General features: G+C 38.1%; 3 protein-coding genes across 4 annotated transcripts; 2 read left to right on the forward strand and 1 right to left on the reverse strand.

The window, feature by feature from the left end:
* Nucleotides 1-232: 232 nt before the first annotated feature.
* LOC125238375 lies at nt 233-2770 on the forward strand. Its single transcript, XM_048145683.1, has one exon. The coding sequence runs from the start codon at nt 296-298 to the stop codon at nt 2420-2422; it is 2127 nt and encodes a 708-aa protein (XP_048001640.1). The 5' UTR covers nt 233-295; the 3' UTR covers nt 2423-2770.
* A 160-nt stretch (nt 2771-2930) lies between these two features.
* LOC125238374 (melanotransferrin) lies at nt 2931-21558 on the reverse strand. Its single transcript, XM_048145682.1, has 16 exons — nt 21418-21558; nt 21136-21320; nt 20188-20310; nt 19517-19678; nt 17536-17669; nt 16314-16480; nt 15505-15649; nt 12478-12690; nt 11809-11917; nt 10935-11117; nt 8418-8588; nt 7081-7250; nt 6027-6170; nt 4918-5105; nt 4375-4534; nt 2931-4006 (listed from the first exon to the last, which is right to left on the reverse strand). The coding sequence occupies exons 1-16, from the start codon at nt 21458-21460 to the stop codon at nt 3736-3738; spliced, it is 2568 nt and encodes an 855-aa protein (XP_048001639.1). The 5' UTR covers nt 21461-21558; the 3' UTR covers nt 2931-3735.
* Nucleotides 21559-22495: 937 nt separating this feature from the next.
* Nucleotides 22496-25702, forward strand: LOC125238413 (cell growth-regulating nucleolar protein). Of its 2 annotated transcripts, none has more exons than XM_048145738.1 (3): nt 22496-22563; nt 22732-22909; nt 23190-25702. In XM_048145738.1, the coding sequence occupies exons 2-3, from the start codon at nt 22782-22784 to the stop codon at nt 24298-24300; spliced, it is 1239 nt and encodes a 412-aa protein (XP_048001695.1). In that variant the 5' UTR covers nt 22496-22563; nt 22732-22781; the 3' UTR covers nt 24301-25702. The 2 variants fall into 2 exon arrangements, with proteins under 2 accessions (XP_048001695.1, XP_048001696.1); XM_048145739.1 differs by having other exon boundaries at nt 22518-22643.
* Nucleotides 25703-27187: the final 1485 nt, after the last annotated feature.

Here is a 27187-nt window from a genome sequence, read left to right on the forward strand (position 1 = left end):
TAAACATATTAGAATGGGTACTTCTTAGTTAAATAAAGAACTGGATTAAATCGAAATATTTTGTCGCATTAGGTGACAGCAGCAAACACTATGTAGGCTTGTTAGTACCTATATACCTCTGGTGAAATGGAACGTTGGAGTGCAAGGGGTGCGTTTCGTCCGTTGTGCAAGTCTCAACAAGTCGCCGCAGAATTTGAATTATAAAAGGGGTGAAGCGTAATTTCAATGAAAGTTTAGATTTATCGAAAACTTACGAGTTCTTTTACTATAAATAACCAAAATAAATGGGCACACAATGAACGCCGGGGAACCTATTTGTGTATCACAGCACTTTGTAAATAAATTAAATATAAGATCATTTGGGAACTGTGTGAAACTAAATATTTTGAAGACCGAAGACGACTCCGCTTTCTTACATCAAGTTTTATGGAACGAGCAGTTGGTAAGAGAAACACCAAAGGACTTGTTAGATATCCTGAACAGTTTAAAGAAGAATTTATATAATAATTCAAAACTAGACTTCAGAAACTACTTTTCTAAAATAGCCCAAGATGGGGGTTTGTCACCGCTCAAGAAGGAAGAAATTTTTAACTGTTGCACAAGTGCCTTGCATCAAATTTTACCTAAAGCTTTATTAGCAAGTAATCATAATGCAAAAATATTTAGAAAACTTGTGAAAACTGTTGTTTTCAGCATGAAGAGACAATATATCATAGCTTCAAAAATGGTCGAAAATTGGGACTTCACCGTAAGTCCTTGGAATACATTACCGAGTGATAAAGTGAGAAATATCCTAAACAACATATTATATTGGATTCTGAAATATATATTATCACCAATGCTATGCTTAAACTTTTACGTCACAAGTTGCAAATTTGATGCTGATGAAAACAAACTGTATTTTTTTTGGAAAAGCCAATGGCAAAGTTTTTATGATAAGCAAATACTGAAAATGATTAAACTGAAAACTTTACAAAAATGCGATGTTTATTGTTTAGGAAAGAAGTACAAAATGATGTATAGTCTTCATGATATATTGAAGTTAAAAGCTATGAATAGAGAAATCCCAAAGTTGCACTTTGTTTTAAAAGGTAACAATGATTGTCGGCCAATAGTTAGGTATAAGCAGGACATACACAGTCCGGCAGACAGATACAGAATGAGAGAAAGAATGGCCTTTTTAAAAACACTCACTGGGAAACCAAATGAGAGATTAGAAAGTCAATACAACACTTTATACCAAGAATGGATAAGACAGAATAAACCTGTACTATTCTTTGTGAAAACGGATTTAAGCAATGCTTTTGGTTCCATAAACAAAGAAAAACTCATGAAGATACTAAATGAAAGGCATTGCCATTTTCAAAATTCTGAAACTAACATGAATATGAAGAAAAAAATTGCTCAGCAATATAAAGAAATGGTGACAGAGTTAAATAAGCCTCTCTTAGTCCGAGCAGGTTCCACAATCTACAAGTGGAAACAAGGGTTGGTCCAGGGCTACAAGTTTTCACCGGCTTTATCAGAGCTTTACTACACACACCTTGACAAAACTTATTTCTCTCATTTACAAAAATCACAATCACAACTGAGACTCTTTATCAGAGTAGTTGATGACTATTTGTATATTACCGACTCTCTAGAAGATGCTTTTTCCTTTCTGGAAGCTTTGTCAAACTACAGCAATGTGAACTATTTAAAAACTATGATAAATTTCTCATATCCAGGAATAAAATCATGCAGCACAATAAATTTCCTTGGGTACAGTTATGATACAAAAACCATGCAAGTAAGCCGAGCTAGCAATGTGTATGCTGGACAAATGTGCTATAAGATATCCTTTTCCATGGCCATAAGTAACCCTTACAAGTTACTTGAGAACCGCATAGGCCAGTCTGGGATTCAAATAAATGGCCACCTCTTCAATCTGTTCCATAACACAGAGGAGCTGATTTGGAAGCACATATTCACCACATTTTGCCTGTCGGCTAACAAATTCTGTACTATATTGGCCATCTTGTGTAATGAGAATGATATATTGAACTACCTGCCTCTTTACAAGAAGCGAGTGGTAGTCAAGCTGAGTAACGCCATATTAGAAACTTTAAAGAAGAATACACCAGCTGAAATCATGTTTGTTCATTGTATAAACCACTTGCGGTACTTGGCGTTTAAGGCATTATGCTTATGTGCAAGCAAAACATCAAAATGCAGTATACTAGTTGCACCAGTGAAAGATGAGATGGCTAAATCCAATTGCATATTTGGCAAATGGAAGGAACATGCAAGTAAAATCGATTTTGAAGGGAATTGCAGAATGCAAGCCATTCGCGAAGTTTGTAAGAGGCCAGATCTGAAGGTCATAATGAAGAAATTCGAAATTCTGCCTGAAGGCTTTCAATGCTACAAACATATAGACTGATTTATAGTACTGAGTGATAAGTATAAGTAAAATAGCTGATTGTTTTAAAATCACTTTTATTTCTTGCAACAAAATGACTTTCACATTGTAACATAGAAGTAGTAGTTGAAGTCCATTAAAGTGAGATAGAATTCTTAGTAGTAAAGTAAAATGTAAATATGTATAAAAAAAATAAGAACTTCATGGATATGAAATTGTACAAAGTATACATTTAAAACATATCTAAAATTAATAAAAAAAAGCATACAAGTTAAACTTTCGTGAGACATATTCATACGTACTCACGTTATTATATCGCTATTGCTGCGACATGTTTCGGGCCAATTTGGAGGCCCCTCTTCAGGCATATAGGAGTTCACGCAGCGGCTAAACTCCGTGGACTGGACGCGCCGCCGCTCCGCCCGCTGCGCGCGCGCTGATAGGGCAGCAATAGCGATATAATAACGTAAAACCGTAGATTCATTAATAAAAAAGTATTGGACGGAATATCATTATGAGATTCTTTTTAAACTTACTATATTTCTACCTAAGCTACCTCAGAACTATATTCCAAAAATGCATGTCTATATCACTATAAAGGCACATAGGTACATAAAAATAAGTATGTTCAGTCAACAATGTAAAAAAAACTAACTTAAGTTTGTAAAATAATATACATGATGTGATACTCAGCACTAGATTAAAAATATATGAAATTGATGTGTAAACATGTTTGTTTTCAAGCTGTATATGTATAAAGTATAACATTGTCCAGCCGAGTTCGTTTATATCTATACACTTGCGCGAACTCGAATATCTTAAACACGCTTTTATGCTTTTGAGTGTTCTGATATATTTGTTCTCGTAACTGTGTACGTCTAAACGGACCCGACTGTACCATACGGCGATACATACTCTTATTATACGTAGTCTAATTCTAATTCTGAAATTGAATTCACTACATAATACTAAATCATTTGGGACGGATTCATATTTTAGCTAGCAACACACAATTATTACTTACATAAAAACCATATCTGTATTTAAAATAGATCAATTATAAACCCTAAAAACTACTGTGCGATTGTGTTGGCGTTATATCGTAATATTAATATCATTTGACTATTTTAATATTCTCGATGAACCATTCATATCGCAACTCGGCAATAGTTTACTTTAGTTACTTTCACTGTATCATGTGTTACGGCATCATAACTTGGGGAAATGATAACATAGAAATTATGTTGATCCTACTAGAATGTTTTCTCTATTGGACATCTCGGCTAATATAGCTAAAATACTATAAACACAGATATCCTAAATGTGATAGTTACTTATCGAAGTAGTGCTACTAAAAACAAGGCTACAGCTAGTACATATCCCACCATCCCCGTCCTATAAGCATGGGACAAGAAGTCGGCATCGGCCGCTACATAGTACGCCGACTGCGGCGCGTCGCAGGAGACTATCTTCGCCGCTCGGAGCAGCGCGGGGCCGGCGATGAGCTCTGCGGAGCGCTCTTTGTGCGGGAGGGGCTTCAGTTGGACGGCCGCGTCGCTGAAGATGAGGTCCGAGTAAGGGGGTTTTGAGTCGAACATGCTGAAGCTGGAAGGAAATTAATTAGTTGTGATTTGTTGATAGTATTATCTCAATTTTGTGAATTGTAAGTGATTGGCGGTGGTCACTTGTGGCTGGATCAAATGGGAAAACGACCTAATTGTATGCGTTTATTTTGTGTAAACATTATAAAGATTTTCACATTGTGTAGTATGAGGTGCCCCGCCTGTTACGTAGTTGGATTATAAATCTTAACGGTGCTGTTACACGGGCAACAAAATTGCCAGTAATTCACATACCGTTGTCGCGTTTGTTCAAATCTTGTATGACCTTGGAATTAGAGTTAACACAAATCAATTTCTCTATAATTATTTTTCATATCTATTTTATATTTAAACCTATCAATGTCGACTCACCTGAACTCATCAGTCGCCGTGGCTCCATATAACTGCTGAGCATAGACCATGAGATTGGAATAAGTGTCGAGCTCGGTGTGGTTCGCGCGGCCCATGAGAACCGAACCCGGGACCTTGCCCAGGTTGCAGTGCTTGTACTCGTGCATTTTCGCACGGGTTCCTGGCAAATAATTGTTCAAATTAGTTAATGCAATATACAATTTTATCAAATTATATAAAACTTGACATCAGAAAAAATTGAATTTACCTAGTCCTTGTTTCATCTCAAGCCTTTACATGGCGACCGCGATTTGATCACATAATTATTCTATATTAATGATAGAATAGACAGATTTTACAACTCTAGCAACCTTTTCAGAACTCAATAAATCATATATTCTTTACCTATGTTAAGGAAAAAAACGTCTACCATCAGAACACAGCAATCGCTTACCCACTATTCAGTGCGGCGTCCGCCTGACACTTCAGCGGTGGCTGTGTCGAACAAACTTCACAACGACCTACCTTCTACTTCTAGTAGACAGATTATCAAGGATTACTTACCATCAGGACACAGCAGCTGTAGATCATCAGGCAGCAAGTCCCTCGCCCACCACTCGCTGCGGCGTCCGCCTGACACCTCAGCGGTGGCTGTGTGTCGCACGAACGCCACGTCACCACCTCCTTCGACCATGCACCGGACGGCGCCCACGTGACCGTAGTAATCTTCGCTTGCGTCGCGGCGGCAGCGTCTGTCAACGTGAAATTTAGTCTTACTTCACATAATTATAGGAAGTTATCGAATTATATTAGTACCTACTTACTACTCGCTTTTGTGGTCAAGACTCCTAAAGTGATGGTCTCATACAGAGATCGATTCGACTTTTTGACCGAGAGCTTTGTGTGTCTTTGGCGTTACTCAAAAGAGTAACCATGAAATCGAACTTCTAATAAACAAAGTTTCAGTTTCTTCGGTTTAACCACACCTCGGACACTAGCGATCAAACATATGAAAGAGGCACGTTCCTAGCACACAGCCTAAGCTCGTGTAGGTGAACGCGTACTATGATTGTATGAGTGACATATGACAGGTCGACTGTTCGCGTTTTTGACAGGCGGTAACTGTGAGGTAACCGAGAGGGGGTGGGCGGCACTTTCAGCGGGGAGCGGGAGTGGCCATACTTAGGGCCTTGAATGTTTGAACATACACCGTAAAGTGAAAAGTATAAAATCCACTATTTAAGGGGGAGGATTTTACGTCGAATTTTAAGATCTGTGAACAGATTTGAATCGGCCAAAATGTTGATAGCCTATAGTCGAGAAACTGGGATAAGTTCCGCCATGACAGGCTCAGGGGTTTATATTTATACGTATATTTCGATCTCACCTAAACGCAGCGCCGTGGCAGAGATGACTCAAGTTGTCGTGAGGCACGGTGTTGCCAACATACTCGGTACTCAAAGCTCCGTGGGCATACGACTCCGTGAAGTATTGAGTAAGATTTCCTCAAGACAGAATAATGAAATACTCACCTAAACGCAGCGTCGTGGCAGAGATGGCACAAGTTATCGTGTGGCACGGTGTTGGCATCCACATACTCTGTAGCCAAACCTTTAAGAGTCAAGGACTCCGTGAAGTATTGAGTAAGAACACGAGAGTAATCTAGTTCTCACCTAAACGCAGCGCCGTGGCAGAGATGGCACAAGTTGTCGTGTGGCACGGTGTTAGCGTCAACGTATTCTGTGCTCAAAGCTCCTGGAGCACAGGACTTGGTGAAGTATTGGGCCGCTGCATGCGCGCCGTCACAGCCATATGAACTGTTTACAAAACAATAAATAAAAAGATCTTGTAAATATGTAGATTAGAAAGAAAGAAGTCTTGTTTAATAAACTGCAAGTCGTTTAAGCGGAGACATATGAGTGTTTATCAGGCAACAACCATACATCTGTCTCATGTAAAAATGACCAGTCGCATATGGTTTGTGCCAGGTTAAGAAATCCTCGCAAGAATATGAACCACTTAGTCAGAACATCAGGGGGGAAAGGAGGACTACATGGCTTAACATAAAAAAATGGACTAATGAAAGTAACGCAGCCATACTGGCAAGAATGGCAAAGAACAGGAGAGAGGTGGCAAAGGTTGTCGCCGACGTCCATTAGGGCATGGCAATGAAAGAAGAAGACGTTTCGTATTGGAGGTGCAAGCACCTACTGCTTGCCCTTAGAGTTGGTCAAAGACGCCTGGTCTTACAAGATGGCATATAGAAGAGAGAGCTTCCGCTGCGACGGGGTGGCCTAGCTAGAGTAGCTAGGTTCATGGTGTTAGCCCGGATTGCTAAAGACGCCGGTTCGCCTTCGCCACTGGTGGTGTCCGTAATTTTTTTCTTTAATATATCGACGCTTAAGAATCAACATTGTCTAAGAATCTCATGTTAGTCAGACAATATTGATTCTTTAGCGTCGGTATGACATCTTATTTCGATTTTTAATTCATTTAGTAGTGTGACTACTTAAAAACACAAATCAAAACATTTGATAAATAATAATTTGATTTGTTCCCATAGTTGCGTCACAACATCATTGTTATATGAAAATCCTAATAATATTTCTTCATATGCACTAACCATCGCCACGCCACGTTAAATAAATAGTCCTTTAGTCCAAAAATGTGCCCCAAATGAGCATGCCATATGACATTTTCGAATAAAACTACACATAATAAGCTTACCGAATCCATCCATTAGAGATGAGATAGGCCAGCGGGAAGATCCAACCGGCAGCTTGTCCCAAACCGGTGTGACAAGAGTTCTTGCCACGAAGATATGTCAGATCTGTGTCCGGGTCCTGTTCTTTTGCGACGGCCACTGCGTAGTACCAGTTCTTGCCGCTTGAGTAGATCTGAGGCAACAAACAAAATTATTATGAGCATTACTTTTTGTGTGGTGTTGGATAGTCGAGAAAATTTCATGTTGGAAGAGCACTTATGTTTTGGTGCGGGGTCGGGACAAATTAGTAATTAGATTACCTTCAAGAAAAACTCTATTTTTCATCACACCCGCACTTTAAATGTGCTATTGCACGCAGGCGGAGAGTGAGTTATAGAAAAATCGTTCTCCCAAGGGAATAATGAAATTTCTTGTACCATACTTAACTTTTTTACATCTATTTACATATTTTTTACATTGCGAGTGTGATGAAAAACATTGCGTGTAACTCGGGGAGTATGAATATTACTAAATCGAGTCTTTAAATCGGTCCAGCAAGCCGTCGCGATTTAACTTACTCTCGTTGGTAATATTCAACTTCCTCCCCTTGTTGCACAATGTACTATTCTGAGATTATGTACTTAGTAGGGATGTACCGACTATTGATTTGGCCGACTAGGCCGACTACCGACTAGTCGGCGCTTGGGTGGCCGATTAGTCGGCTAGTCGGCCAGAACATAATTTTCGATAAATTCACTTTTTGAATGTCATTTTTGGTCCTTCGTTCGCGCTTTTCATGATTTTTTACAGATGTTCAAAGGTTCGTGACAATATTTATATACATTTTCCATTTTTAACAACCGGCTTGGCTTAGTGGGTAGTGATCTTGCCTATGAAGTCGATAACCCTAGGTAGGAAATTTATTTCTGTGTTACTAATAGCTACATAATAAAAAGGAATTACTAATAGCTACATAATACAACCATAATTTTCAGCTGGTAATTTAATTTTGTACTGTTTTTCTATCACTAATGAAGTGCCGACTAATCGGCCCTTTTTGCCGACTAGTCGCCGACTAATCGCCGACTACAAATGTGGCCGGATAGTCGGCTTTCCCGACTAGTCGGTACATCCCTAGTACTTAGCTATTATGTGCGTAGTTTTGCGTTCAGGTCGTAGGAAGAAATCGTGGCTACGTAACATCCTAGAATGGACTGAAACCTAAGAAGCCGATGAGCTTTCAACCTCGCCAAAGATAGGGAAAAAGATGAGGAGCTGACTGCCAACCTTCACTAGTTGGAGCACTTGAGACACAGTGACTTTTCGTCCAATGTTATGGCCGGGACGTAAGAATTCTTACCTCCTGCATGAAGGGCACTAGTCTGTGTGTCATGGCGGCGTGTAGCATGTCTCCCGGGTCCATAACGGCCACGTCAGCTACTCCTGAAGCGACGGAGCGCTCGCAGTGCCGTGTGCTGTGCCCGCGCCAGCAGATTAGCGGAGGTTGGAGGTATGCTGCTTTTAGGGCCACCTGAAAAGGGTTAAAGGTTTTAGATAGATGAAACTTAAATAAAAGGTACTCTTCCAAAGTGAGATTAGTTGAACAGTTCCTTACAATCCCTTGAAAGCAGCAGGAAGGTCTATATCAAGGTGTACAGCAGGGGCCCGTTTCTCGAAAGGTACAAGCCTTGTATTACAAGTGCGCGAACTGTCAAATAGTATGGGTTGTCACGGAAACACACTTGTAATACAAGGCAATTGTCAACAGGCAGAACAAACGGGCCCCAGGTCTATATAAATATATGCTTTTATATTGGGCCTTACCCCCATCGATTTAAACTTCTCTAGATACACTATCACCTGCAAATTCGGCACTCAAAAGTGTCCGATCGCTTAGTTGCAAATGTGTGCGTCCAGTTGACAAACGAAAACTTCGCAATGTAGTAAAAACTACTTTCATTTTTTTACAAAAACAACGTTATTTCTTAGTACTTAAAGTTCAATTTCAAATGCAAGCAATTGGCGGTTATGACATTAATGAATGTGATCATCGCGAAAGCCATAAAATTTTATTACCGCAGATCGCAGGTGTGCATATTTTTAAAAAAATCTACGTCTTATTGCAACCAACTTAAGTTTAATTTCGTTTGCGCTGCAACAATCTAAACGCCATTTTTACATTGGGAACGAGGATGGACAGAGGCATCATGGGAGTCGCGCTATGAGATGAAAGGCGAGAATGAGGAAATTTGCGGTATTTTTGCGAAAAACTGTTTTAAAAAATCCTATTAGATAGAAAATTTCTTAAGGAACAAAACGTTTGGTATAACATTTTTCGAGATGTTGCGTATTTTAAGCGAAAAAAATGAGTTTTTACTGTACGATATTTTTATTGATATTATCTCAAACAAAAAAATATATAAGGTACGGCGGGACAATTTGGACTGGGGGACAATTGCAACTGAACTGATTAATATCTCCACGTTTTGCAATGTTTGCATTATTAAATAGAGTCAACTGAGGTATATATATATATATATATATATATATATATATATGTGTGTGTGTGTGTGTGTAGGTATGTATATATATAACATATGTGTGTGTGTGTGTGTGTGTGCGTGTAGTGAGTGTATGTGTAGCGATTATGTGAAGGTAAACAGTTGAGGGATTGTATGTGGTGTGTGTGAGGGTGCACTTGGAGAATATGAATTAAGTAGCTATTAAAACAAAGAAGAATTGAACGATGACATTAATTTATTATTCTACGTATAATTTCTTTCAAAGCTTTGTTTGGGTAAATCTTCTATCCGCTCCTCAGCTATAATCTTGCGCCATTTTTCCCTTTCAACGTCTTGTTTTGGGAATCTGGAATAAAAAGCTTTTTTATTACTTAAAAACGAATTTGCTATTCCCGGGTTGTTTCTTTTTATAATTAAAGTAATTTATAAGATATGTATTAATATTATTGAATTGAAATCATTTATTTCAGACTTATTGGTCCATAATAATAAATAAATACATACATTATTAATATGAAATAGGCTTCTTTTACAAAAAATATAAATTAGCGACTCCATCATTCCATTTTTAACTATGTTCCACTTCATCCATCTTTTGTCGCCGTCCGCTCATTACTAGTATAGCGCGAGAGAAAGAGACAAACTGCGTAAGACCAAATCAAGGAATTTACTTTAATTATTCTAGAAAATAAATGTTTTTTGTAAGTTAGGAAGCCATTTTGACCACAAATGCATAACATTATAAAATTATTAACAATTACTTACCGGAAATACGATACGTCATCCTTTTTCAACGTATATAAGGTGTTATTTTTGCATTTTTTTACGGAGCACTTAGGCATGTTGCCGACACGGCGGATGAAGCGCTACTGACCGCCCAATTGTGCTTAGAACATTTTCAAGCACAATTTGCTGCGGACACATTCTAAGCCGTGATGGTGCATCTAGGTAGTTTAGATCGATGCTTACCCCATTTTAACACACTTGTCCATCTCAGCGTAACTGGTAAGACACAGTATCATACTCTTGATAGGACAGTTTCTGATGCTGACAACGGCTTTCTCGGCCGGGTCTGACTCAGTGCGGCCGGGTCTGACTCAGTACCGGATGGGTCAGTGTCGTTGCGCTCAACGCGACTCACTCATTCCATTCATTCACTTATTCACTCAGTGACAGAACGAAATGCCCAGAATGGTTTTCAATGGTGGAATGTGTGTGTTTTATATTTAGATAGACGTAACTAAACGCGAAAACGATGGTCACTTGACAAAATGTTTTTGAGGTTATGTAACGAAGTTTCACTACTTCCGCGCGGAGGGACCGACGCACTGTTTTTTTTATGGCTTTAGACTTACCCTCATTTTGACACACTTGTCCATCTCAGCGTCGCTCGTAACACACAGTATCATCCTCTTGATGGGACAGTTTCTGATGCCAACGACAGCTTTCTCCGCCTGATCGCCGACGTATGGGTTGTTTAAAATGTGCTTAGCTGCTTGCTCTTCTTCTTTTAGTATGCGGAAGTTTATTGTTGCGTCCTGGGAAAATAAATAATGTGGTTACTACTTAGGTAGGTACTCTAAGGGCCACTTGCACCAACGAAAATGGAGGGTTAACCAGAGGGTTACCCCACCATTTTATATGGTATTTGACAGATGACAGCCCACTAACCCTGATTTAAGTGGTTGCTGCAAGTGGGCCTTATTGCCACATCTCAGCAAAATAGGAAACAAAACCGTTTTAACTAATCTAACCACAATATTAAAATTTTGAAAAAAACCCCAACATAGTGGACCGATTTTCATGAAACATGGCCAAGAATACACCCGACTCACTCCCGACTAATTCAGCATTCAAACAAAAAAAAACTAAATCTAAATCGGTTCATCCGTTCAGGAGCTACGATGCCACGGACAGACACAAACACACACAGACAGACACGTTAAACTTATAAACCCCGTTGTTTTTGAGTCGGGGGCTAAAAAAGCGACAGACAACAGGCAGTCTTATCACTAAAGAGCGCTATTTTCCAGACAACCTTTACAAAAACAAAAATAGGATTCTAATGTCATAAATTAAAGTTAAATACAGTGTGTAAATTAAAGTTATGTGATGTAATCTTGTTATATTGGTGAACAATAAAGAATATTTGTATTTGTATTTGTCATAGAGACAAATTGGATAAACATACACATATAGAGAAAGACTAAATAAACATCATCATCATACCTGCAGCAGTAAATCCGTGGTGCTATTAGAATTGAACAACCGGAAGGAAGACTCAATATTGTACCCGTTTATATCCTTTCTAGGCTGGAACGACGATTCAGTGCTAATGCTGAAATAAAACCATTTAAATAGAATATCTTTATTTTAGTGAATGACCAAGGGTAGGTAACATAGTTGGTACAACCTCCTACTTTAGCTTACAACCTGGTGATTGATTAGAAATTATTATTATTATTCAATTATAGGCGAGCAGCTATTCAGCTGATGAGCCTATGTCACACAGTATCTCATGATTTATAGTTAGCAAAGTCATGTCACTATCTTATTATTTAAAAGCCACTTGTCTAGTCTGTTTTTAAACACTTTCACTGAGAGAGCAGTAACAACACTATCCGGTAAACGGTTCCAAACCACTACAACACGATTGGATAGAAGGAATTCTTAAAATTTTGCGAGTGTAAATTGATTAAAAAGTAAGATTTTTTCAGTTTTAGGGTACATAGCTGCAATAAAGACTATCCCGCACTAGTGTTTCCTAGTGGTTCGAATCAAAGTTGTTCAGTGACGATATTTTTCATAAGCGCTGACTAAACGCTGAACGATCAAAAGACGCTAAGTGTGAGGTGGTCCTAAAAGTAAAATAAAAGATATATCTTTTAAAAAACTTACCTCAACTCATTATCTTCATTATCAACCCTCTCGTAGCTCCTATCATTGTAGTTCCTTCTGTACGGGTCGTACGAATATCGCTCCGTGGTAGAAGAAGTGTATGGGTTCCCGTAGCCATCTCGAGATTGGTAGGTAGCGGTGCGGTTCGAGTTCTTGTTCAGGGGATTGGGCTCTCCGTATAGTTGGACTAGCTTTTGGATTAAGTTTTGGTAGCTGAAAATTTAATGTGGATTTTAGTATGTTCTTATCTTGTTTGACGACCGGTCTGGCCTAGTCGGTAGTGACCCTGCCAGCTACGCCGCGGTCCTGTGTTCGAATCCCGGTAAGGGCATTTATTTGTGTGAGGAACACAGATGTTTGTTCCTGAGTCATGGATGTTTTCTATGTATATAAGTATATGTATATTATATATTATATATGGTTGTCTGAGTCCCCACAACACAAGCCTTTTTGAGCTTACCGTGAGACTCCGTCAATCTGTGTCAGAATGTTCTATAATATTTATTTATTTATATCTTTTAGGCTTCTAAGACTACTGAGATTGTCTACAAAAGTTGTGTCAGTTTCAAGATGGTTTTTGTTTTGTATGATAAACATTTTCGCATGACGGTTATTTACAGAAGTCAAACAATAATTGGGATTGTATCCATAATAGATACTTTGATTCACAATTATTTTACCTTCTGTACTTATAAAATTTCTAAATTATTATTCAATTGGAAAATTAAGAGCGGTGTCCCTAACACCAATTTTCATTACGGTCAAAGTCGCTTAATGTGATGAGATGTTCTATCAGTTATCACCCCTTTCTGTTTTGGCGTCGGTTTTAGGGACACCCGGTATGTATATATTTTTGCACAAAAATGAACCGTATGAATTTACAGGAATGTCGTTCGGTCTACTCCACACACAGTTCCACGTACAGTCGAGTTCATAAATAAATATTATATTAAATTCTTAGACAGATTGACTGAGTCCCACGGTAAGCTCAAGAAGGCTTGTGTTGTGGGTACTCAGACAACGATATATATAATAAACAAATATATACATAGAAAACATCCATGACTCAGGAACAAATATCTGTGCTCATCACACAAATAAATGCCCTTACCGGGATTCGAGCCCGGGACCGCAGCGTAGCAGGCAGGGTCACTAACGACTACGCCAGACCGGTCGTCAGAAATAAGTGTACATTTTTCACCTTATCGCATAGGGTTAAGGTGAAGAAATGTACACACAATTATGAACTCTACTGTACATAAAGTACTCAACTACATACATATATGCCTAAATTAAATAGCAGAAACGGTTTTCTTTGCTGCAACGAAGTAGCGCTGCTCGTGACTACAGTAATAGACATATTACTGAACCAGTGAGCTACAACCTCGGCCTTGTCGTCACTTCCCAACTAGCAAAATAGTCTTGGATTGCTCACTTTATAAGAGTGGTGGGCTTATAGCACTCTAATATTTGTTTTATAAAATGTTATGCTCTTATATTAGCCTTAGACAAGCTAGTACGCACTCTAGAACTCTCTGTCTCATTACTTAGTCTCATATGTGTATATAAGCGCATTTTATAATACTATTATAAGCCTATTACTCCTACAATAACATTTACGTAGATTAATTGTTCTTGAGAGTAAATGTTCTTATAGTCCCCTTCTCTAAGTTTATTTGATTTTATAATGGTCCTAATAAATGCTCTTGTAAGAATGTCAGGCTAATATCTGCATAACATAAAAACACTATAAGTACATGCTTTTTTCATCTTATTCAAAACTATTATAAGATCAATAGCAGTAGTTTAGTAAGATATTAGAGTGATATTGGATCATTTGATGTTATAATAGCCTTAATAAATGTTTTTGTAAGAACTTCAGACTAATATCAGCATAACATAAAAATACAATAGTGCATCTTTTTGTCACCTTATTTAAAGCTATTATGAGATCAATGGCAGTAATTTAGTTCGATATTAGCGTGATATAGAATAAACATACTTAAATAAACAATAGATGAGATCAATATAAAGTGATTAGACCTTAAATCGATTTTGGGAACACAATTGTAAGTATACAACCATTTCACATCACCAACATTGCCATTTGAATAAAAAGTAAAAACAATAAGTATATTTGTTTTTGTAGGGTCAAGTGATATAAAATCAGGTCAAGATTAAGAAAATGAGGTTTTATATAGGTAAAGCAAGGAACCCTAAATTAATTAAACATGGCCGTATCATTGGTATACAAGAATGCTAATATTAAGTAAATGATCTTATAATAGTCTAATAGCGCACTAAGAAAATGCAACTATAACAATGGCGTCTTTTTACTGCAAATATAGAAATAAAATAATTAACGAGGATACAAAATACTATTATTAGAGTGGGCGCATGAAATTTGAAGTGTAAATAAGGGTCCATTTTACTGTAAATAATATTTCCCAAGTACTTACTGCGCAATATGAAGAAGCACCAAGGATAAGAAACACGCTATTATAAGTTTATATAAGTATTACTAAATAGTAATTTGTACCTTCAGTGTTTGTTTTGTCACAACATTTTTTTTTATATTATCACGCTACAGACCAAGCAGATAGCCTTAGAATGTTTCAAATACCGTATTGTACAAAAATCAAAATAAGCTTGTTTAGGCTCATAAGAGTCTAACGTTGGACCAAAATAAGCCTATGCAGGCTTATAAAATACTTACCTGAAAGCGATATTAGCCTAAGGAAGCTTAAATTAGTTTTGGCATGATTACTGTAAAAGCAAACAGTATGCAATAAAAGTGATATTAGAACGATATTAAAATAAATACGCTTATAATTGTGCCCAAATCCAGGTTTATACGATGATATAGAATCAATATAAAACCAAAAAAATTTAGTCTTGAGATCGTTCTAAGCGCGACTTTTGCTAGTTGGGTTTCCATCAGGTGCGACTAAGGTCAATCACTGGCCAGTTTATATAAAAAAAAACTGGGGTAAAGCAATGAAATTTCATTGAAGCAGCAGCACTAACCGTTTTCTCTGTTGTAGCGAAGCAGCACTGGTGGTGACTACGGCATCAGCAGGTACACGGCCCCAGTTGCAGTCCTCCCACTGCGTTACAGGGCGCCGGGAGCCGTCGCGGCAGATCAGCTCGAAGCGCTCCGGGGACACGTCTCCTGATACAGAATATTAATAAGGCATTGTAAATAAATACCTAGTTATTTACACTTTATTACAAAAATGACAAGATTACAAACGGCGGACTTAATGCCTTAAGCCATTCTTATAGAACCATTGGGATAAACAGAGTTAATGCCTGACCAGAAATATATGACTACGCGCCGTTGCTGAATTTAATTAAAACTATTTTCTTCATATACTGAACTGTCACCGCATACATCAGAAAAACACCACCCTCTTGACAATAGTCATAATTGATATCTGGTCAGGCTTAAGTAACATGCAGACTAGATTGTCTTCTGAAAGCGGACACTAATGGAATTAATAAAACTTTTATTCACAGCCAAGACAATAGAGCTACCATTATATTTGTTATTTTCATATAGATATTTTCATTTTGTTCCAGTTGTAAATATTATAGTAGAATCCTTTGCCAGTGCCATTAATAGCGCCCTTGCATTTTGTAGCAGTATTCTTCTAAACTTTACATGACAGTACAAATAATTACCTAGTGTCTTGTTAGACAATAGTGCGGGCTGTTTAGTTGTGTCTCGCACGAAGGCAATGTTGCCTGTTACGTTAGCCACGAGGCACTTCAGAGCACCTTCTTACCTAACTTTGAATTTCTCCTAAACTAAATGTGAAAATATCAACGCTTACCTAGAATCTTATTAGACAGTAACGCGTGCTGTATAGTGGTGTCTCGCACGAAGGCAATGTCGCCAGTGCCATTAGCGACGAGACACTTCAGGGCGCCTTCGTAACCGGCGTACGGGTCCGCTAAAGTGCAGCGGACTCCGGCGCCTCCAATGCAGAGTTTGCATAGCCTGTGAAATTCACGTAGGTAAGTATTTATTTTATTGCAATAAATTATCATTGGTTACCGCGATAGTTACTCATGAAATAAAACTATGGAAAGGAGTATATTGCGTATAATTAATTTACAATACATTTCGACGTTTCGAACACTTTACAGCGTTCGTGGTCAACGGGTGACGGGGTACGTTGGGATGTATTATAATTAATTTGTTTCAATAGTTTTATTTCATGCAATAAGTTACTTCATATCTGACTGCATGAAAGAACATATCGGATAAAGAATAGACTTCCGTGTAAAGATAACAAGTATTAGCAATTTGTTGCAAAGCTAACAAGGGTGTGGAGTTTGTATGCTTATTTGCCACCATGTTAGTAAAAAACCTGACATACACTAACATACCAACTAACATAGTAACTTAAAAACAAGTGCAGTGATATACACGCATCAGCTATCAGCTGCTAGTGTATCAAATAATATAATATAATAATAATAATTGTGGGGACGAGTCACCGTCTGCCGGAAATAAAATTGGATACCGTTTTATTAGGCAGGCGTCCGGTTTTTTATCCATAGCCCAGTATTTAGTCCATCACTTTCATCAAAATAGACCTTACACCCTCAAATAGTCCTTACACCCTGGCGGGTGTTGCCTTTGCGTGTGTCCCATGATACGGGTAAAGGCAACATCCGCTCGGTGTACCCCTTACATTTCATTAAAGTGTCGAAAGGGGCTCTACGCGTCGGCTTCGGCCCCGCGCACGCCTCCCAAAGGTCCGGAATACCATTGTTCCGTGATGGGAAAGACATACAAATAATATACAAAAAATCACTGTGTTTAAATGAATTTGGATAGGTACTTTGACTTTTAATTGAAGAATCAAAGTTAGTTTCTATCAGCAGCGGCTGGTCCATACAAGCCGATTCCCAACGGCTTGCCTAAAATTGAATACTAGTAAAGTATGTAATGTTAAGTTTCTTTTTGCTCAATATTACCTAGCAGAAATGTTCACCAACCGCCACTGGTTCCTACATCTAATTATGTGCACATGCAAATTGTCTTACTGGTCAGGGTTGTCTCCAATGGGGTTGTACAAGTCCTTCAGCGAGTTTGGCGCGCAAGAGTCTCCGAAGAATTCAATCGCTGACTTGACGTGGTTGTTGCAATCTGCTATCCGGAGCCCTCCTTCTTGCATAAGCTGTACATAAAGAAAATGATGATGACATAGGGGGAATGGTTAAAAAGAGATAAGGTAGAATGCATATTAGACTGGCGGTTAATTTCAACTAATGGTTTTTAACCCCCGACGCAGTCTGTTTGTCGGTCTGTCTGTCTGCTTGTGTGTGTCTGTCTGTTTGTGTATGTCTGTCTGTGGCAGATTTTTTGGTTGAAAGTTGATTTAGTCGGGAGTGTTCTTAGCATTGTTTCATGAAATACAGTCCACTATCGGTCGTGGGTTTTTTCAAAATTTTAATTTTGTGGTTAGGTTATTTTCCATGTTAAAATTATTAACTAAAGTACCATATGTGTCCACTGAACAAGCGTGTCATATGTGACCAGGACACTCTAGTTGACAATGAAACACATGGAAAATATTGAAATTATTCCTTACAGAAAGAGTACTACTCAGTCACAGAATTTCTTAAAGATAATCTTAAGTGCCTACAATTTTGGATAATTTATGATTTTATGAAGCTTATTTACCTGTTTCATTTTTTTTAATAGCCTATATTGTGTCCCACTGCTGGGCAAAGGCCTCCCCTATTTTCCGCCACTCGTCACGGCTTTGTGCATGCTCCCGTCAATGGCCACAAAATGAGTCCTGGGGGCCGATTTTTGAGTCTCACGGCGTTCGAATTCAGAAAATTGTCACTGAAAATAATAGGCGATTCACCGTTTTCAACCGGTATTTTAGTGACAGTGAGACTCAAAAATCGGCCCCCAGGTCTTTCCGCCATCTCATTTTTGTTTTTTTTTTTTTTTATGAATACTTTTGCTTATTAAATTGTATCTTGTTTTTTTTTTTTTTTTTAATGCATGTTAATTATAAGATGTAATGTTTTGAAAAGAAGTGGCCCGCCGAGTTTCTTGCCGGTCCCATAGTGGATACCCTCCTCAAACTGAGGGGGGACTGAAATCTTCTCGAGGCTGAGGCGTAGGGTTAGAGCCGGCGTAGTTTTATTTGACGTTCATAAGCGCATTGTAATATGCCTACTTGGAAAATAAATATTTCATTTCATTTCATTTCATATTTCATTTCATTTCATTTCATTTCATTTCATTGGCCTACTTCGGCCTCGGGTAATTTGTGGTGCTCATTCGGTCGCTATTTTGGCCAATATATCTGGATGCATCCGACAGATGTCGTTTATACTATATATGTTTCATATATAGTATAAAATAAAATTATATTCAACACCTGCTGGGGTCCATGAGATACTTTATAATGTTTTGTAACATCTTTACCATGGTGCAATAAACAATAGATATTATGATTATGATTACAATAGTTTAGGCATAAGTTCCCACTAGTGCTAAATGGGTTGTGAAAATCACATGCATGTTTTTTATTATGTATTAGTATTACTTGGATTAGTATTACCTTGCATAACAAACTAACAAAAATTTACCAATGAACATTTTTATAAAAATAATATGCCTATTGTTTTAAATGTCCCAAGAATTAATCAATATTATGTATAAATATAATATTATTGGATTATTACACAAATTGCCTATGATAAGCTAAGTGTTGTTGGTACTCAGTCAACAATATACATAATATACATATAGAAAACATCCATGACTTAGGAACAAATAATCTTGGTTGGACCTTACAAATATCTAGGCTCACAAATAAATGCCCGTACCGGGATTTAAACCCAGGACCGCGGCTCAGCAGGCAGGGTCACTACCAACTAGGCCAGACCACCAGGCCAGCCGCAAAACTTTGCATAACAAATGTTTTTGGTGGATGGATTTAGCAATTAATATTTATATTAAAATAATATGCCTACTTTTTAAAACTTTTCTTAAAATACTTACAGTATGTATAGGCATGACCCATCCAGCCAAGGAACCAACACCAGGGAAGCAGGCCTTTGCCCCTCGCAGTCCGTACAGCCCTGTGCCGGCTTGGATGTTAGGCAAGGATCCTTTGTTGACTACGGCCACTGCATACTGGTATGGTTCTCCGCGGCCATATAACTGTGAAAAATAAGGAGTGCAAATAGTGTTTAATGAAGCATGTTTTTTTTATGGAAAATTAAAAATTAACCCATTGCCGATGTCTGCATCCGCATTACAATTTCAGCATAGTTTGTGACGCAAATTCGCGTCTTCGGCAATGAATGGGTTAAGTTTTGACTCTAGTTCTGGCCAAAAAATATCATTAAACTGCACGAATCTACTAACATGCAGCTTCTTTTAAAAATGAACATTTTGTGTCATGCAAAATGTGTACAATTTTTGTAAAAAATAAATAAGGTAGTCAATTTGGAAACACAATAGTCAATAACAGAAAAAATATTCATTATATTCATTTTAACTGTAATAACACTGCTTATTTAATTAGTATGTTTTTTTTTTGGAAAATTACTTATATCAAATTCTCTGAAGACTAATTTTAATATTATTTGCTCTGTTGCATACTTCATTTTAAGTTTTTTTTTTTTTATTTCATCATAGCTGTTCACTTATAACAAAGAAAAACTTACTTCTTGCATAATAGGCACAAGAGAGTGGTAGCGGCCAGCCACATACACTTCCCCTGCATCCAGAGCCAGTAGTGAGGCTTCTCCTTCGTCCACCCAGACCATACATTGTTCAGTGTCAAAAGCCTGCAATGAAAAATTAATCACAAAATTTTTTTGTGTAATATTCAGGGTTGTTCTACTGTCTACAGGTTAGGCAATATAAATAATAATACATTTTAGATATAAGAACACTCCCGACTAACTCAGCTTTCAAACAAAAAAACTAAATCGAAATTGGTTCATCCGTTCGGGAGCTACGATGCCACAGACAGACACACACACACAGACAGACAGACAGACAGACAGACAGACAGACAGACAGACAGACAGACAGACAGACAGACAGACAGACAGACAGACAGACAGACAGACAGACAGACAGACAGACAGACAGACAGACAGACAGACAGACAGACAGACAGACAGACAGACAGACAGACAGACAGACAGACAGACAGACAGACAGACAGACAGACAGACAGACAGACAGACAGACAGACAGACAGACAGACAGACAGACAGACAGACAGACAGACAGACAGACAGACAGACAGACAGACAGACAGACAGACAGACAGACAGACAGACAGACAAACAGACGGACGGACGACGGACGGACGGACGGACAGACAGACCGACAGACAGACACGTCAAACTTATAACACCCCGTCGTATTTGCGTCGGGGGTTAATAAAAGGGGTTTTTAAATCTAGGATTGTTGTTAGGTGTAGGAGTTGTTAGTTAAATTTGTGCTCCTAAAAAGGCAAAATATTGTCGACTGTAATTTAATCTAGCTTACAACAGGTTAAAAAGGAATAGGTTAAAAATATGTCTCCTACATACTTAGTGTAAGTTATAAGTCCACAGGCAATTAATAGCCAAACAGTTGATGTAAAACTAAATGCTTACCCGTTTACACTGTATTTCAATATAATCAGCTCCGAGCAAGCCTTTGTCCAACTGAGCAATCTTCGTCAACTTTTCACATTTCTCCTGCGCCGCTATAGACGTAGTACACCATGACACTACGTCTTGCCCTTCCACCTTAGGCGGCACAAACACCTCATTGATTCCTCCGCTTCCTGACACTGAAGCTGAAAGTTTTTGTTTGAAAAACATGAGTTCTGATTCTAACTAAATGACGCCCAGCTTTGTAAGGTAAAAATCGAAGTAAATGTAGTAAGAACTTACCTAAAGCTGTAGATATCAATACTATTTTACAAAGCACTTTCATTGTGGATGTAATTTATTAACTAATTTACCATAATTAATTCATAAAAGCTGCCTGAAAAGTTTTTCGTTTACGGACGGACACACCCGAAGTTGTCACAACAGTCGGTTGGTTGGTTGACAACTGAACGAATGGATTCAAACATCATTCATTCTTTTGGTGCGTCCATACCAGGGAGACTAGAGATAAGGAGGAAAGTCTGTCGAAGTAGAACAGTCGCAAAAATGACCGGCTGAGCCTTTATACAGCAGTTACAAATATCTCCGCTTGGAGCGCATGTCTCGCTCAATGATCAGCGATGTGAGATGACATTAGACGTTCTTTTCTCTAGGCTAATTTCGTCAAACTGAGCAAGTCAAGACGTAGTCCCATGGTAGTGCGCTGACTTCGTACGCAGATGTTCTCGTTGTGTTTATTTATTGTTTTATTCTTACAAATGTTAACTTAAGCCCTTTTACATTGTTTGCCCCAACTTATGATTCTTCGGTAATGTTGTAAGTCTTGCAAATTAAATTTAAAAAAGTTGTAACAAAACAAAAAAATATTTTTGGACATTAAAAAATAAAATAATTCAAGAAAAATATTAGTAGAAAAAAATAATAAAGGTCTCACCAGGATTTGAACCCGGGACCTCTTGCTCCGTAGGCGGGGTCACTCACTACCGAAAAGGCAAAGAGATTGTCAAACCCTTATGCACCTGCGATTGCAGCGCCACCTATCTTTTCTTTTATATGTGCACTTCTGATACTTAAAGAGGTTGCTCCTTTATCTCTATTCTTCATGGTCCATACCAGTGGTCCATACTAGGGAATTAATAGGGTTACCCTATGCAGCCAGCTACCGTACTGCACTGTTGTTTTCTAGTAGTATTTTGAAGATTGTAAATAATATTACTGCATCGTTTTCATTTGCAGTATCAAGAAAATAAATATTACACTCATATTATACAATCTTCGCTACAATAAACAGCATATTGTTTTTATGATATTGCCAGGTTTAAAAATATGGACTCTTAACTTTTTTTATCTATCTGTGGTTTTCACCGGTTGACAGAATACTTGTTGGTTTTTGCGTAAAATTAGAGAAAACATCTTTTATTTTATCCGGTTGGTTTCTTTTTCTTTCTTTTCAAATTGGAAACATTTTTAAGTCAATAAGCGCTTTTACTTGATATACACTCTTTGAGGTGAGGTCTCGCCTGATAAAAGATTCCTTACGTCAAATATTCATAAAAATGTGTTAACCTCGTTTTTATTTTGTTTGTTTATTTTAAGGTTAACGAGAACTTGCTTCGGAAATAACACGTGGGATAGAGATCGGAGACATGGTCGTGTTTACGTGTGGCCACTGCGGCGAGTCCGTGAACAAGCCTAAAGTTGAGAAACATTATATGACCAAATGTAGAAATAGGCCCCACAACTTGTCATGCATGGACTGTTTCAAGGATTTTCTGTGAGTACATTCAGTTATTTTATGTATCAAATAGAACTGCCGGTTGTGACAGGAAACTTTTGTCATTTCAGATAAAAGTTGTACTGGTTGATGATCTCATGTTAATTAAAAAATATTTATTTAATTATTATTACATATTTAAAACCTTCTCTATAGTGAATTTTTGTTATTACCTTTATTACCTATGTTTCGAGAAGGTTTTTACTGGCAACAACATCATAAAGTAAACAAATGTGTCAAAAGTATGACAATGTTAAATATTTATTAATTAATATTTCAGTGGTAATGACTACGAGGCTCACACAAAATGTATAACTGAAGAAGAACGCTACTCAGGAAAAGGATTTGTTGCTAAGGAAAAGAAAGGAGAAAAGAAGCAAAATGTATGGGTCGAAATGCTTCAAGAAGTATTAGAACAGCAAAAGAGTGCTCCGGCCAATGTCAGAAGGATAATCGAGACGGTCAGTAAACATAATAACACTCCTAGGAAAAAACCCAAATTCATCAACTTTGTCAAGAATGTGTGCGGACAGAAAACAAATCCAAATGATATTAATCAAGCTTGGGATATGATCTCTGTTAAACTGAGCGAATTATCCGCAATGAATGCTAGACCCAATCAGACTCAGCAAAATAAGAAATCTGAAGATGATGAAGAGAATACGGAAAATGGGGTTACGGAAAACGCTAAAGCTGAAGAACATGAGGAAAATGGTGATGTTGGAGCTCAAAATGGGGACGTAGAGGAAGCTAAAGAAACGGAGGGAAAGAGTGGTAAGAAATCCAAGAAGCAGCGTAAAGAAGAGAAAAAGCGTCAGAAGTATGAAGCAGAATTACAGAGCGCAGCTCAAGACCCAGGAGAGGAAGAGGAAGAACCGCAGCCCACAAAGAAGGAAAAAAAGAAGAAAAACAGAGCGGAGTCCGTTAGCAACGGGGACGCCGAGGAACTCAAAGAGGAAGACAACAAAAATAAGAAACGTAAAAGACAAGATACCGTTAATGCTGTTCAGGAAGTGAAAGAAGCAGTTGAAAACGGTGTTGCCGATGCTGAAATGCCGGTTAGCAGGGTTACACAGAAAAAGAAGAAAACTAAAAGCACTGGGGAATCCGAGGAAGCGGAAGAAAGCATCTGTCTCCACGACCAAAATGTAGCAAAGATTGGCGAACTAGATATTCGAAAAGATAAATTCAACTGGCATGCGGTAATAATGTCCGTGCTTGAAAAGAAAGGTGAGGTGCAGTTCAAAAGGCTTCAGAAGAAGGTTCTTGGGGAATATCAGGAGGCAACGGGGCAGGAGATTGACGATAGAATTGCTGAGAAGTTTATTAAGAAATTGAAAAGCGCACCCAATGTGAGAGTTGATAAGAATAGAGTTGTTCTTGTGGACTAGTTTGTTCAATTTCTCTGATGTAACTTGGTAAGGCTGCCTAAATTATTACTGCTATTTTTATGGTACTGTAAGACAAGATATTATACACATGTGTTGTGTTTGTGTGTTTTTCAACCTCAAAATAGCCATCAAGTCTACCTACAAAGTTTCATTCACATTACATACTGTGTTACAGTTCCATACATTCCATAAAAACCACAGAATATATAATAGTACAAGTACAGAAGGCTCACTCCTTTGATGTTCACAAAATGCCGCCATTCTAAATTCTTACCTACGTTAACAAACGGACCGCACGCGAGCAGCCGTCATTGAATTCTTTTGCGCCGCGCGAAGGTCGTCACCACTGAATGGGCCGCGAACTCGCGGCCGCCGGCGTGTACTTATAGCGCGGCGATAGAATAGCGGAGTGAGCCGCCCCTGATATAACTTAACTTTTAACCCTTTTACATCTAATACAGCCAAATGACACGGCTACAGTCGAATATCAACTTTCATGCATTCTAATAAGGTTCACGATGACACGCACGATAGATGTGGCTTTCTAAGTGTTAACAATAAGTTGTATAAGAATAATAGCATTGTTAGATGGCGCTGGTCAACTGTTGTATATGTTCCATCTATTATCTCTGTGTCATGTAACAAAGCTGTCATTTTCACTGTTCTCTGTTAAACTTCCAAAAATTTGCGCTATGAGAGCTCAAGCCTACTGATGTGCCGACGGAAAGTTTCCTGACTTCAGAAATTTTCACATGGGAAAACTTCGGAAACTTTCCATACTTTGTGTAGACAATTGTATGGATGGAAACTTCCCATTTCATAAATTAATATCCCTTTATTTTTCTTGGAAGTTTTGTAAATTTTTCAAGAAAATTAAGATTTTTTTTGAAAGTTTCCGTAACTTGGACATAACCTGCAGCGCATTTTGAACCTTGTTGAAATGTAAGAAAGTTGTTATTGGGCTTTTACCGCGTGTCAGTTGACGTATTTGTCTGTCAAAGGGTTAAAACAGTCTATATTAGATAAAGAAAATTCTGAGTCTTCTATATTTTATGAGATTACCACTTCTTGGTATAAATCGTGTAGTTTTCTAAATCAAGTCTATGTTGACTTGCCTATTGAGAACCTTTATTTGAAAATATTATTCGCCTTTATTTGATGAAAAAAAAGTAAGTTTAGATTTTTTTCCTTGTTTTTAAACTCTTGTAGCTTTGTTCATTTGTCCGAGTTTTACATTATGTAATTTTAAATCTACTCAATAATTTCGGTGGCCTTATTGAATACCAAGTCATTTTACTTAATCATGCCTCTGATACTTCCAGTTTTATATGGATTTCATACATAACGTACTCTTAAAGATTGTCCTGTTAAACAGACTGCCAATATACATGTGTCACCTTCATCGGTTCTTTTGTTTACCTATCTCTAAAAAACTTCCCAAACTGCACATTTTTTTTATAACCATTGTCCAAAGTCATTGCCACCCATGGACAAGCAACATGAGGAGCCACTTATGTGTTGCCGACCTTTGAGAACCCTGTGGGATTTCACATTATCCGATCCGATATCGGATGTAGGAAGGACTTCAAAGGCAAAAATCAAAGATGGGACTAAATATATGGGATATCGGTCCTACATCCGATATCGGATCGGATAATATGGAAACGCAACTAAATACCTGCTCCTTGAAGAAGCCTAGCTCATTCGACAACTTGCACTTCTGGGCAAAAAGTTCTTCCTCCTAGCGTTATCTCGCCGTTTTGCCACAGCTCAAGTGAGCCGGGTTCGCTTTGGCACCTAATCCCAAGATTTGGCGTAGACACTAGTTTTTACAAAATCGCAAGCTCTACAACCAAGATCGTGTTATGTAAGATATTGTTGCGGTACAAATGTGTCTCTTAATTTTAAACATGGGTAAATCCATTCGGCTCTAAGGTTGAATAATATATAAAAAATATGATATTGATCTGAAAGATAATGAACCTTGTAGCAGAATGGAATTTCCCGTTTGAAGGTAAGCGACACAAATATGTTTTACTATTGCTTGTTATCTGGCGAAATATTAGTTAGGTACCTAATAAACAGAGTAGGTACGTCAGCACGCTGACTTGACTCGGATTGCCCATGCCCGAATACCATGTTGCAATCTCGAGTTTTTCAGTAAAACATTTTTCGTGCTGATCAAACCTGGTCTGCAATATTCATCCAGTTATTAACTACCCAGGGGGCCTACCGCTAAAATCGTAATTGCGGGTATCTTTCTCTGTCCCTCGTATTATGCCATAATGGGAGTAAAAGAGAGATGTCCTGAGTTTTGGCGTTTGCAGTAGGCCCCCCAAGTTTAAACCTGCAACGGCACTAACTTGGGTAACCAAACGTAAACACACCGCCTCGGGCGAATCATTGATAAGTATTACGCGTCTAGATTTAAAAGGACATATCTACCTGGTTTGTACGTGAACTTATGTCGTTTTGAATTTGATGGTTTATTTAGAGGAGTTACCTATTTGCTATGAAACTGCCTGCATATTCAGTATTTGGTGTAGTTTCTTTGCACTAGGCGGTAAACTGACCGCGTTATATGCCAGCGGTTTACCTTAGTCGAATCGATCGATCTAGGTATAAGTAGTAGCGGTTGGTCAAAATCTCGATGCTCCCTGGCATAGATGCGTTCTCTATTCGTAGTGACTACGCTACTGGAGAAAATGCTACAATTGCTACAAGTATGGCCCTGCGTTGCCTTTGACAGACCGCCTGTTGTTTTGCCTGTGGCCTGTACCTACTTGGTTTTCTATGTTGAGATGTAATAGAGAGTAGGTATTTATATTGTACCTACTTTATTTAAAAACTTTTTGTTATGATACCACAGAATATATAATAGTACAAG

The sequence above is a fragment of the Leguminivora glycinivorella genome, chromosome 23, assembly GCF_023078275.1.
Source record: "Leguminivora glycinivorella isolate SPB_JAAS2020 chromosome 23, LegGlyc_1.1, whole genome shotgun sequence".
Classification (NCBI taxonomy): domain Eukaryota; kingdom Metazoa; phylum Arthropoda; class Insecta; order Lepidoptera; family Tortricidae; genus Leguminivora; species Leguminivora glycinivorella.